Below are 14,767 nucleotides of genomic sequence, written 5' to 3'. Positions count from 1 at the left end.
ACAGATGTTAAACTATTTGTTGTGACTGGAACGTTGACCTCATGAGAAGATCGTATTCAACTACACCTGTGACGAGATGGCCGTATAGATCGTGAACATTGCTGCTGTTACAGTGGATACAATGCATTACGGTAACTTTTTGTCAGCCGAAGGTAATATAGTTGCTTCTTTGTCTCGAATTAGTGGTCAAATGAAGATGATAGAAAATTATAGGAATTTGGATATAAGATACTACCGTACGATCAAAAAAGTTATCGCCAGTTTAAATAGTATGATTCACAATTCTTTTTTTTTCTAGGCATCTAGTTCCAATTGTTGTGGTGATGGAACTCCCACCAATGTTGCGGGTATGGATTCTTCACCAATGTTATGGTCCGTATATCTTCCAGTGCTGTGAATCCGGATTGGGTTCTCCAACTAGCGTCGTGGTAATAATTCCTCTCAATGATGGTGCTCATTCTCTTAGATCAGATCTCAGTCCTTGGTCTTGACTTCTTACACGGCTCCCAGAAATAACTTAACAATTTCTAAAGTTATCTTTCGTTTATTTCCTCTTACTAGATGTATACAGATCATTCCCGGAGCTCTCTCTAAAACCTCTTCTATCCAGCCTCCCTCTAAAGCTTTCTTAAACCCTTTTATATTATTTTATCTTTAGTAACGTGTGCAGGCCCTCTTCTACACATGGCTTGGAATTCATGGCTTGTGACGTATTCATACGTCACAACATTCCTCCCATCCATGTATGGGCGATGACGTGTCTGCACACGTCACAATTTTCTAAAAATATATTTTTGCACTCAACGGAGTCCATGGCCGCACCATATTAGGTTTACCTACGTAGACACATACGTCACTTCCACACTTGTTTATTTATATAATTTCTATTTATGTTTATGTATGTACATATCCACGCAGGTTGTCTGATACTGCAATACTGGCCACGAACTCCAGCTTCCACTTGTTGATATTGTTTGACCGCTGATAACTGAACCCTACTACTATGTTCCCGAAAGCTTTATTGGTATAATTCATGAAAGCCCAATAATATATATATCCTAAACGTCTTCATAATACCAATCAGCATAAATCAATTTTAGTTTCATTTCGTACTAGAAGTATTCAAATGCGGTACACTTCTCAGAGAATATGTCTAAGGTTAATTAGTCAAATTCATCTACTTACAGTACAATGCGTATCTATACTTTTTTCGCAACAAACTATTTCGACCATACAAAAGGTTTAATCTTCAATTTTCATTTTCATAGGTTTATATTTTTTGTTTGTTAGTATAACTGAAACATGAAGATAGATGAATTGGTTAAATTTTTATGTGGACAAATATGTAATCTCAGTTACACCTGACCACTTATTTTGGATGATATTTTTTTTTTCTTTTGGTTGACAAGGGTAACTGTATTTGTGTTGTGTTATTGCCTGAACACTGCTCAGTAACACTGAACATAGTAATCGAAAGTTCATTCCACTCAATTTCATAACTAGCATAATTGCACCACATCGTTAAAGACTGAAAACGCCTGTACGCCAGTTTACGTCACGAGACCCAGCCACCCGAACCTTATTTTTTCAATTTTTCATCGCAATTCATGAATTGATATATTTTGGTGTGGCCTTCATAATATCTTCACAGAGGATATCTGGCATTCACGATAAGAATCGATATGATTACTGCTCTGTAAGCATTGGCAATAAAATTGGGTATGTCGTACTGCCGTTGTTTATTTCTCGAAGCGAGTGCAAGAAATTCATCCACTTCCTTTGTACAATCGTTTCCAAGCTGCCCCAACATATCCGTTGATTGACGAGCAAATTTGCCACGCCAGATAACTGTCTTTTATGGCAACATCTCGAACCGATGAATGAAAGTGTGCTTTTGCTTCATTCTTTGCGACAGTTTCCACTAACCACTCCAATGCCTCATCGATACCAGTGCCATCGATGGCAGTGATGGGGAATATACCTGTTAAAAAATAAGACATGCACAATTCATATGCTGAAGATCAGGTTTTTGTGACAATGTTTAATACCATACCCACCTATTTCGTGTGTTTTGTCTTCTCTATCGATATCAAATTCTTTCCTTATAGTCTCAACAGGTATAGTATGGTCACCGTCTTGTTTATTGGCCAGAACCAGAAACACCGCGTCACGGAGGTCATCTTCCTCACATTCTAATTGCTTGAATAATTCAGCAGACTCTGCCAATCGTTCTTTATCTTGGCTATCCACCAAATACACTACAGCAGATGTATTTTGATAATAATGTCGCCACAGAGGACGCTTAAACAAAAAAAAACAAAATATTGATTCTATTAGCCTCTTTCATATAGCTCTCTGACTGAATTACATGTGTACCGGTACTGTACGTAAGTATACATACACACCATTTTATCACGACTGCCAACATCCCATGCAACCAACCAGGTGTTATTGTGTTCAATACTTTCAACGTTAAATCCTAAACAATATCAAAAATGGATTCGTTAATGGAAATATATATTTTCAGTCGAAGTATTCCATGATCATCTTAACAGACACCGATTGAGAAATTTATTGCATGTAAGGATGTCATTTCTATGGTACATTGAGAGAGACTATAAGGTTCACAATATTTACAATCAACAGAAAATATAAACTTGTCTTATGTGTGGTCTTACTACCGCGCCACCACACGGGATTTATCGCTGCCTCTTTATTCTCATGAAAAGATCGTGCTGCTGGTATTCACTTGCGCGTGCTTTCAATAGACGACACATGATAAGTTGGATTTGGTCGTATTTACATATCATGTAAATACGGCCAAAACCAACTTTGTAAAGAAGGGGAACTCAGTTTGGACCATCGTACTGAGTTTTGTAACGTGATCGTATTGAGCAAACATTCTTATAGAAACATTCTATAAGAAAAGCAGGGAATTCTTCAATTCATCTTATTACTGAGGTTTTCGTTGTAAGCCGAATCGTACTGACGAGGTTCGACTTCCTGTACTTCATTCTTTTGTACCTGGGCCCAGTTTCATAAAAAAAACTCTTTAATCTCATTAATGTCTTCATTAATTCAGTTTATCTTAAATCGATTTAGGCCTTAATCCTTTTTGTGAAATTGGGCCCAGCTCGGTACGTATTAGCTCACCCTCTCTGCAGACTGTCGATAGACTATCACCATCTTCAGACTTGTCGCCAAGACTTCGTCAGTCTCTAGGATCCAAGGCATTTTGTTTATTTGAAAATGAATGTCTGACATAAACAGACATAAATTGACATTTTTCACCATACATGTAAATCATGTCATCCAGACTTAACCAATTGAATGTTGATTGTCCCGTCTTCGAGGGTACAGGCGGCAGATTTGTCCTGTACTAGGTCGTATGTGCAAGATTAAACTTGGATCGGAGTATTCATTTGGCAGGATTAACTAAACCTATTGGAGTGTTCATGTAACACAGGATAACAGTTCTTGATATATAGACAGCGCTAAAACTGCGTGAATGCTTTACCGATTGTTGGAATAGTCTGTACTACGTCGCCTAATTTCAATTTATACAACAACGTCGTCTTTCCTACGCCGTCCAAACCTGCAATTACAGTATATGATATGTATATCATACAATTCAGAGTTCATTGAAGAAGCCTAGCTGACCTGACAGAAAAGTTTAGTGGTATCTAAAAGTTACCCAAAAAGAGAAGTCGTATATCCTTTTGCTTGAAAAACCTCGAACAGTTAAGTCCCATGTCTGCAGTTATGAATTCAGAGCACTGTGCTGCTGTGTTAGAGCATAATACGGTATGATATAATACCGGTTAGCTCGAATCGAGAACGTATATAACGTATATAGATACGTATGTTTCGAAGTTCATGAACAGTGATATACGAAATCAATGAATGCTGTTTTCTTTGACGTGTTCAAGAATGACTCATTACCAGCAGGGCAAAATGTTTTGTGGCGGGGAATACCGTGTATATCAGTACGTGGTGTAAGCGGTGATTAGGCCTACTAGCCTTATCCTTGTATGGCGGGAAGCAATTTCCACGTGGTCAATTCTTTGGCCCACGGTAGGGGGCGGAATCCTGGCGCCAACAGTAGCGACGATCACTTCTTTTGTAGCATCGGGTTGGAAAACCGAAGGCCATTCCCACCAAATTTCTATATTATGTCGAATATGTATCATAATAATAATATAATTCCGGTAATTGTTGTCAGACACCGGGATATAAATGTTCTCCCACTCATACGACACTCAAAACATTTCCATATCTTTTCAAGGGTTTTTGCGTTCAATCAATTTATTGATAACACGAGTTCCAGTGAAATGGACTGCTGCATGTATAGATCGCGAATCGTATTTCTGGCATTATTTCTGATGACATGGCTGATTTTCTATAATTTTGAATTGGCTTTTATATGAATATTATAATTACTATTCGGGTATTTGATTATTATAAGTTTTTTTCTAAACTCTTTAAGTCAAAATACATCATAACATATAGAAATGATACCGGTACCTTGTTATAACACAGCTTGCGTGCTTATATACCAGTATCTAAAACTACGCAAAAAGCTATGTTATATTGACTGATCGAATATTTTCGATGATCTTGTTTCAGAAACTCCCGGAAAAACTTCAGTCACTTTTAGATTACGTATAATCTTGAATAATGGTCTTCTTTGATATGATTTTGCTGCCTAACGTGGCCCCACATCTCGAGGAAGATATGAATGCAATGGGAAATACCTCCCGGTACCGGTACTGGGCGTTGATTTATCATTCCGTATATATATATGTTTTGTGAATTTCCTGATTCGTTTTCTTTTTTGACATTTCGTTAATTCGATCAATATTGATTGAACATGTGTTCATATTGTGAATTGAAGTGCGAGTACTCAAAGTGTTTATGAAGTGACGTGTTTGGTTATTCAGGTGGACATAATCATTATATATTGCGAATGATAAATCGAAAACTGTGTCCTGTTTGGTATTGTCCACAAGACGCATCACGAAGCGATGACATTGATAGGTATCGTATGCGTTGTTTATTATCTGTAGAATATTCGGTTTTCGTCTGGGCTTTTTACTTTTTTACTAGCTCATCATATGTGGGTAACTTTGGATCGAAGGAAGGGTCGAATGTTTGGGATACCAATGACTCTACATCCAGTTAGAAATCCCCATTAAAGGGATCCGCAAAACATTGGCAATTTTGATATTTATTTAAATATTTTCAACAACATACCCATTAAAAGGCTCTCACAAATTGGAAAAAAATTCTGTGCTCAATTTCTTCTGGGGTAAGTCGAAAATAATTTCAAATTATGTCTTAACGCACCCGACCTACTTTCGTTGGAATAAACAGTTCATATTAACTTTCTCGCGATGACCACCAGCAGTCATGGAGACATAGATGGTTCATTCTTATATTTGAATATCATTCGGGTCTGTACAATTCACTACGCTTATCTATTATGATTTTCAAGGTTTTAAGGAAATATTGGTGCTATTTCTAACGACTGCACCTATCCAAGGTAAGTAAACTCACCTCTTACAAATTGACTGGACACGGGGACCTGGGGACACGGAAAAAACAATAAATATCTGATTCATGAATACAAAAAAAAACAAATTCTGGCATTTTTTTACGAGACATAACTCGTCAGAAACTCGATATAGCAATGAAATTCCATTTTCCAAAAAAATCAAGAGCATTTTCATCGAACCATAACACACTCCAAAGCATGAAACACTGCCGCCCTGAGGCCATCTTTATGAATTTTGAAAAATTTCTTTCGATTTATGAATTACATAACTTGCCATCTTTCTTGACAAGTTCTAAACATGTAAGCGCGTTATCTTCATTTCTTAATTCGAAAATCGAAATTAAGAATCTTTTCTTATTGATGAAATCGCTGCCAACATTACAAACGATTTATGACTCGTCCATAAAGATTGAGACGAATATTTTCAAAATTTTATATATCATAAGTATTTCTATTTTCCCATCAAAAAATCGAATTACGTCCTTTTTGATACCAAAATCTTTAATGACGAGTTATAAGTGGAGCGACACATACCTACATTCTTAATTCATAGATCGAACGTGTGAATATCTCTTAATTCATAAATTGAAAGAATCATTTTCATTGCTTAATCGAGTTTCTGACAAAAGGTATCTTATCTAAATTTTCTTTCTATAATTCATAAATAAAATAGTTATTCTTTTTTTCTTATGTCCCCAGGACGCTTCCGTATAATTCCCCTAAGAAAAGGAAAACAATCTGGAAACTAAATCCAATTTTAATGTACCAAAGGGTTCTTGATATGCACTAATTACAAAGATGGATTGCATTGCATGCCATCGTCGTCACTAAAGCACCCATGATGAGGTGACCGATATGTTTCCTATCATCAGTTAACTATATGAGAATCTCATCAAATTTCTGGTTTTTGGTTTTAGTCAATTTCAGTATCTGCGAAAGGCCCTGTTCGTAATCATGTGTTAAACGGAATAAAAATGAATTAGTTTAATTACTGTCTAATTACGTACCAGATGCACTATGGCTTCAGCATCTCAACTTCTTTCTAATTTAGTCGATTCAGCCCAATGTAATGGGTTTTGTCTGAGCTCTGGTGATCCTCATTACCTGACATTCGATTTCAAAAAGTATGACTTCCATGGAAGCAAGTGTCAGTATGTGATGACCGAAAATTCTGAAGGAAGTTGCCGATTCAGAGTGTCGACGATAAACGGAGATATTGACAACAAAGCATCGTACACGAAAGACGTCATTATAGAATACGGAGGACACACTGTAATGATCGGCAGCAATTGGAAAGTTATTGTAAGTTGAGACAGCAAACATATGATAGATAATATAATTTAATACCTCTGTATGCTGACTATGGTCTCTACGGTTTTGATCTAGTGAATGGATTTCGTTTTTAACGTTTGGAGTTGTAATTGGAGGGTAATCATACAATGGTTCCGTTGTGGCTGTACTGAATACACATTGTATACTCGACTTTTTATTACATTTTACATTGTGACTGTTCTTCATCATTGACGATATTGGCACATGATCGATTTTCTATAGATATTTGCGTTATTTGTATGATAGGTTGACGGTATCTACCAGGCATTTTCACAGGAGATTGGTGGAATGCAAATATCATTTAGCGGTGAAAATACCTTTGTTCGTATAGCGGATTGCAGTGTTTTGGTAATGTATAAACCGGGCTGGCATGCCCAGGTACAGCTAGGAGGAAAACTCGGTACAAACGATTTTAAAGGTAAATTGAAAGGTCTCTGTGGAAACTGCAACGGAAACTTTTCAGATGATCAGCCACCAGATGAAGCTTGTTTATCACCAGGAGGCAGTTGTATCGTATCGAACTCTACGTAAGCTATATTTACGTTTAAACTTATTGTATCTTTGAGATATCAGGTAAATGGGTGTTCTTCTAAGTACGCAGGCCTTACTTTACATATGTACATTGAATGAAAATATTACATTGCTAAAATTACAATTCAAACTTTGGACCAGAGTTCGCTTTGAACACACGTTCACTGGGCTTATTGAATTCCGTATCGATTTAGTTCGGTACAAATCAAACTGTGGACCTCGTATTAGAGTCCACGATTGAATTGACGGACGTATTGTTGAAGCATAATCTTTTCCTTATTCTGCGCGAGACATATTCGCTTGCCAGGATTTGCCAGGTAAGGCCACACCAAAAGAAAACCCCGTTTCTCGGGCCCGACCGACCCGATATTTTGTCGTTTCAAATAATCATTTTCAGAATAGAAGAGAACTGCCTACCGACCCTTTTCAAAATTTTGGGTAAAACACATTTTTTCAAAAATATATATGTGGCCGACCGACTATCAAACTCTCCATTCTTGTAAATATTGTTTTCTTTTTAATCAATTCGTGATGTCGGCACTGAGATCAACATCATAAAAATATTTTATTACATCGGATTGTAAAATTCAAGGAATTCGTGAAATATGTTCAGAATAGATATTTTTTTAGGTTATTGTACAAACACCTAAATCTCCTTTAATCATCGTGGTCTACTAGCTGTTAATCATTCTTGACTAAAAATTTGGTCAAGTAAAAAGCATTTACGGCGACCTACCCTGTTTTCAGAAGTGAATCCGAAATTAGTTTTGTATAAAAAGAAAAAATATCCCTACCTACCTACCCATTTTTGTGAATGCCCCGCCCGAGAAACAGGATTTTTTTGTTGTGGCCTAATCAAACCAACGAGCCTTTACGAGATAGTAACGGTACACGTATTCTTATTATATCCTCAACTTAAAGGCGGGCGTAGGTCGCAATTTTCCCAGTAATACTGGGATTCGAACCCACAATAGTAATTTTTTGTTTTGTTTTTTTAGGGCTTCATAAAATTTCTTATCGAGAATTAAATCTCGTCCATTTGTAATTGTATTCATGCTGCTTCGCCCATTAAGACCAGGGGCCAGTTGCTCAAAAGTTGGTTAGAGTTAACCAGTGGATAGTTGATATGGTGACAATTGAAATTTCATTGTTACTATGGTATCTAACGGCTGGTTATCTTTAACCAACTTTTGAGCAACTGGCCCCAGTATTTTAGCTCTAAATCAAGGCCTAAATAGCCTATCAAAATAGCCTATCAATAATGGAATGGAACCGGCCGGTGGGAGGGAGCGTTGCAAGGCCGCGCGACCTACGCCCGGGTTAGGTTTTAATCTACATTTTTTAATTAATTGAAGTTATTGCGAATCAAACTTCCAAAACACGTTATCTAGAGAATTGCTTATTTATATCGAGAATTTTGACAATTTAACCGGTCCAACTTTGTTAAAATCAAAATGTTCAGTTTCAACTGTGGATATAAGGGCACCTAGTATTTGAAAAATGGTAGATAAAGATATATGTTCCAGTAAAATAGGGACATACTTTGAGGTCAGGGGGTCGGTAGTCCGGACCGGACCCCTGTCCCTTCCCATTAAGGTTACCATCTTTGTCAAGACAGTGATCATTAAAACTTACAAATCTAACACTCATCCTCTTGCAAATTACATCGTTTTGAATGTATTTGTTTCAACACCGAGGGGAACCCTACTCGCAGCCTAAATCCACGGAAAATGTCCTTACTTTCTTGACCTCTCTCCCAATCATCTAAGATAGTCAAAATAGTCGATATAAGTCTTCTAGTGTCAGGAATTTAAGTTTCATTCATCTCCCGTCAATATTATATATCAGGTTTCACGGTATTGCATTAATGAAATATAGCTGTTGGTAGATACAATTGGTGATTCTGGAGACATTTGCTCAAAAAATAACCATCAGAAATTCCATAGTGTAACGGTGAGCACTCGGTCTTCAGTTAAGTACCGGTACCCGATTTACATTTTTGAATTTTCAGCAGCAGCTCCACGCAAATGGAGGCAGCCATGGTTACATCAAACTTGAAGCAAACCGTTAAACCGGGTTTGCAATTTTGAGAATTTTTGATGTCCGTTTCAGAATAGGCGTTATATTCAAATATATACAAATGTTTTCCAAATGCATTGTATTGAACTTTATCGTATAGAAACCCATTGGAATGATATCAATGACCATGATAGGCTATTTCAATAAATTTGTATTTAAAATCTTTAATTCGTATTTCCTCAAGGGAACAAGTTTAGTGACCAATCGACGTCACATATACGTATTTCTATCGATTTGTTCTGTGGTTATCATCTTTTTGTTCCATCATAATGCGCCAATAATTTGGATTTTGTGACCACCGAAAACAAAGATCTGATTTTCCGACTACGCTAAAACAATGACATATCGCAACTTATCTGTTTAACCATTGACACTAAAACCATGGTTTAATGCAGTTACATCTGCTAGCCCGCATGAAAAGTTAAGCGTATATATGGGCCGAATCAGCCACCCTAGTTACCTCGTACCAATCTACCTCACAAAAACAATGTACAGTGTATTGTATTGGCAACTGCGAGTACAACGAAATAGGGTGCAAAAACGTGGAATGTTTTTGCGCAGTAAAATCAAAGAAATATTTTTATGAATCCATTCGACTTATGGTTCTTCCTTCTTAAGTCATAAAATGAATTGACACCGGGTCAATGATAACACATCTTTGCACAGAATTGAAACATGAATTTCTATGCTCTTGTTTATACTTGTTGATTTCTATTTTAGATGCAGTGGTAGTACACCCACTAAGCCGTAAGTTACTGAATGAATGACTTCTAATAAGTTTAATTTTCGGTCCAAGTCCGATATACGGCATTATAGTGCAACGTGTAGATGTACTTTTGGAGTAAATCGGTGAAGCGCAGGCTGAAACATAAAAGCGTAGTAGTATGGAACTGAAAGAAGTTAGATAAAAGTTAAAATAGATCCTTGATTGGGGATCTATATTCTACAGCTGATGACACGCGACACCTTACATATTAGGGTGAAGATTACGGGACGGTTGACAGATGACACCCTACAAACCAGTTAGGTGATGACTGCACAGGACGGTTGACATGTGGACACCCTACACACCAGTTAGGCGATGACTGTACAGGACGGTTGACAGGTGGACACCCTACACAACAGTTATAGTTGATAACTGCACAGGACGGTTGGCGATAGGCCCCTCACGCCAGTTAGGTTCCGTGTGAACCCGTATACTAATCTTCTTGTCTTCTGTTTCGAGGACATCTTTCACCGAATTGATTATTCCTAAAAGTCATTTAATGATATATTCCATATATCATATTATTATATTCTAGTAGGAAACTCGTCTTCGACAGGTTGGTTGACGTGGACACATACACATCAGCGTCGCATGTCTAATCTCGTTAATCCTAACCCTAACCCTTAACTCTAATCCTTACCACAACCCCAATCATTCACATTCCAAACTATGCTAAAAACCTTCCCAAGGTTATTTAGGACCAATGATTTGTCACATCAACATCGAACAATCCACCTTATAACTGTCATGTGTCCTCCAAAAAACCTCAACCAATTTTGATAGCTATATAGATATATTATATTTGAATGTTATATAAACATGAGCGCCTTTTTGTGTTTCGAAATGCCAATATCATCCGAATCATCCGCAACTTCATAATACGCAATGGATTTATGAGAAACAATGAAAATTATGAACATAAATAGCAGTTAAAGGGGTGGAAAACTGTCATACTTCAGTTCTGGTTGATGGGTTGACAGGTTGCCACCCGTTCTCATAGTTTACTTAAGGTGTCGACTGTCAACGGTCAACTGCTGTGAACACTGACCGAATAACACAGTGTAACTCTACACACGCACTATAATGTCGTATTTTTTCTCTAAAAAAGAAACAAATTATTTCATTGGTAAGGTTTAACCTCCATTCGAGAATGTACTATTCGAAAGTCTCTTCTGAATAACACAGCGGGTATTGATCTCCAGTCCATGATTTACTGAGATGCAAAATAGATCTGTTGTGCAAATAGTTTAGTAGTTCAGATCATAGTTACAATCTTGCTTTTTTAGATATCATGCTTCGCCTAATACATTTTGATATTCATTTATACAATGATATACAGGGCTGAAATAACAGGTGCCGACAAGGATTTATACAGTTCTGATAACTTCTGCGGTCTATTGAAAAATAACGATCAAGGTCCATTCAAAGAGTGTTTAAAAACCAAAGGATTTGTTCTAAATATGATTTATAATGACTGTGTATTCGATGCTGCGGTGCTTAAAGGAGATAGGAACGCTCATTGTCCCAAACTGAACGAAGCGTCGATGGTTTGTAACCTGACCCAGGCCGGTTCATCTGCATTGAGAACTGAAAATATGTGTTGTGAGTGTCGAGTTGAGACCCGACTACTAAAACCAAACAAAACAATTTGATTATTTCGATATATCAAAATACATATCTCAATAATGTAATAATCAACGTCTATTTCTGATAAGGTGTAGACATTGCGGTATCTTACAAAACACGATTATACTGATACTGTGCTCTATTGGGTACATTATAGTAACGAAATCTTATTTGTTTCGTTTTGTAGCATTCAACTGCCTCCCAAATAGTTCATTCAAACAACAGATGCTCGGATGCCAGCCATCATGCTTTAATGAAGTTGTTCATGAATCAAACTGTTCTCTACCATCGAATCCAGGGTGTGAATGTGATTCTGGTTTTGTAATGGTCGCTGGGTTGTGTATTCCAACAAGCGAGTGCGGTGAGCGTGCACCAGTGACTTTCATGTAAAAACTAGTAACGTTTGAGCTTTGGCCCCGTTTGAGCAATGCTGGAGCATTGAATATTGTTATATCATAAATACTTAATCGGTCCTCATTTCTTCTCATCTTGAATCGACTTTTTGTGAATTCAAATGCTGATCCCTGTCTATTATCCGTGTCTTAAGTTGAAAATTGACATATCCAATCATTAAATTACAGAGCGCCCCGTGTGCCAAGCCATGGTTGGCAACAGTCAATTGATGAGTCGACCTTTGATTCGGAAGGCGATGAAAAAAATAGTTTTGTTACTAGATTACGTAATACCTTGCAATTCATCAATCATCCGTTGGAATTATTATTCCCATGGTGGTGAACGGGGAATATATGGCGCTGTATTCAGGAACATCAGCACTAACCGTGGACCTACCTACACAATGGTGGGGAAAAACAGCCTACCTCCAACAAATGATGACCAAGGTCCAGTTACTGTGAGTAGTCGTTGTCCAAGTCCGATATAAGTAGAAAATACTGTGTATCCACGTGCATGTATATGGGTTATGATTGTGGGAGGTTAGGTGGAATGCCGGTAGGCCAAATGAACTCATTTTATAGCTGATCGGACAAAGGAATAAATATCCTACATTACGATAAATCCTCTAATTACTAATTGTCTGGTTTCTAGAAATTTTTAGCCAAAGCATGCCTTCGTTATTTTAACATGTAATTGATTTGATTTGACGAAATGCTATAAATAATTACGAATATAATAACTACGAATTATAATATACTACGCATATAATTATTTAACAAGTTCATATCTTTTATATATGTTATCTTCTGAGATAAATATTCAGGTAAAAATTCCACAAGATCAACGTATCAGGGTCCAAGAAGGCGATATTCTCGGTTTTTTTGGAGACCAAAATCTCAATGACGTCAACTTACCACTTTCCTACGAAACGTTCAAGGATACATCTCGTGCTGGTAGTGATGGTATATCGAGATATGCCTTCGTTTACTTGGAAAAAAACATACCTGATGTGGGATCAGAGCTCGTCGTTGAGATGAAAAGATATAAGGTCCGCAAATACAGTCTGAACGCACACCTAGTTTAAAACACTAGGTACCAATGGTAAATGCATACACATTTTTGCATTTTTCATGAATGCATTTAAACCTCGGTGTAACCACTTTTTTCATTATAGACGTGTTTCGTTATATCTTATATTTTGATGATACCGCAAAGCACAATCTTTATATCATTATTATTCTGGTCAGTAGAACTAATATCGCTTCGTGTAGAAAATTGAATGAATGATTTTTTTTTCTATTTCAGGCATCATCTTATATCATATTCAACAACGGAACTACGAACATCTTAGAGTTCGATACGATTATGTTTGTTAGTTCAAATTCTTTACTCTTTCGAAAAGAACATTCTATCCGATATGAAGCATGTTATTTCTTTTTCTCTGGAGCTATGATATGCATTTCAGTGTACCATCGAAAAAAAAAAATCATCTAAAACTCATCGCCTGCAGTAAGGATATGTCGTCATAGAATAACATTGCAACACATTCTTTGTATGTATAAAGGAAAGACACTGTGAAATTCTAAGATCCATTGTCTGCCGAGGATAGTAGCTTAATCCATGGTTATAAGATATCTATCCCAAAACCTTTAACTCTGGGTAAAACTTTATTCAAAACCCTTGAAAATAGTTTGAGACATGCATGATAACGATCACGTCGTAATTGGTAATACAATTCAATACCAAGTTCCATTGTTATCGATTGAGTTTGATTGCAAGAGCCTACAGAGAAAGAGAAAGTGAGCCTACATATATACAAAAGAAATTTCCTATAACTGTTTGACGACAATTTTCATACGTACAATGCTTGTAGTGGTTTGCTTCCTAAACGGTTTCTACCTACGTTGCTGTCAAACACGGACATGTCAGATAGTATCTCGCTTGCGTCGGATCTCAATTTATTTTCCCTGATGCAAGTAAATTCGGGCGCAGTCAGAGCGACGATGGACGATGCATGCAGATATTTTCAAGAATTGCCATGAAACTTCCTAAAATAGTCCGTAAATGGGAGATTCACATTGGAATGATTGAATAAGTAAAAAATATATCGATGACGCTAAACAGGTTTTCAGAGAATCAAGTACATCCTTTTTATCTGACATTACAGTAGACTTCGCTCAAGTCGGATCATTGAGGACCGAAAAACGTACGTATCCAACTTGAGAGATATCCGAGTATGATGTTATGATGCCTACGTATTTGACATATAGTGTTACAGTGAATATGAGACATTTGTTAGCGTTAATGACTGGAATTCTGGTCAAATTTTCATCTCGGTTATCATGCAGTTTTTCTACATCTAAGCTTATATTATAAGAGAGCAAGGTCATTTATCGTTCAACTCGAATGATGTCGATGAAAGCAATGGAAATTGCTGCTACTTAGATCGAAAGGATACCTTACCTCCAAGTTTAAATCTTTGTAAA

At 36.9% G+C, this 14,767-nt stretch overlaps 2 protein-coding genes across 2 annotated transcripts; one reads left to right on the top strand and one right to left on the bottom strand.

Annotated features, from left to right (window-relative positions):
• Window positions 1-539: 539 nt before the first annotated feature.
• On the bottom strand, window positions 540-4,671 carry LOC141908041 (ADP-ribosylation factor 5-like). The gene is made up of 5 exons (XM_074797832.1): window positions 3,695-4,671; window positions 3,518-3,595; window positions 2,406-2,479; window positions 2,058-2,301; window positions 540-1,981 (listed from the first exon to the last, which is right to left on the bottom strand). Exons 1-5 carry the CDS (start codon window positions 3,750-3,752, stop codon window positions 1,767-1,769), a joined length of 669 nt encoding a protein of 222 aa, XP_074653933.1. The 5' UTR covers window positions 3,753-4,671; the 3' UTR covers window positions 540-1,766.
• Window positions 4,672-4,857: 186 nt separating this feature from the next.
• Window positions 4,858-13,801, top strand: LOC141908040 (alpha-tectorin-like). The gene is made up of 10 exons (XM_074797831.1): window positions 4,858-5,037; window positions 5,495-5,542; window positions 6,606-6,856; window positions 7,133-7,413; window positions 10,217-10,243; window positions 11,602-11,864; window positions 12,076-12,249; window positions 12,470-12,738; window positions 13,105-13,382; window positions 13,587-13,801. Exons 1-9 carry the CDS (start codon window positions 5,025-5,027, stop codon window positions 13,363-13,365), a joined length of 1,587 nt encoding a protein of 528 aa, XP_074653932.1. The 5' UTR covers window positions 4,858-5,024; the 3' UTR covers window positions 13,366-13,382; window positions 13,587-13,801.
• Window positions 13,802-14,767: the final 966 nt, after the last annotated feature.

Source organism: Tubulanus polymorphus, chromosome 7 (assembly GCF_964204645.1).
Source record: "Tubulanus polymorphus chromosome 7, tnTubPoly1.2, whole genome shotgun sequence".
Lineage (NCBI taxonomy): Eukaryota > Metazoa > Nemertea > Palaeonemertea > Tubulaniformes > Tubulanidae > Tubulanus > Tubulanus polymorphus.
Note: the sequence above shows the minus strand (reverse complement) of the source record. Positions and strands in the feature narration are given on the sequence as shown.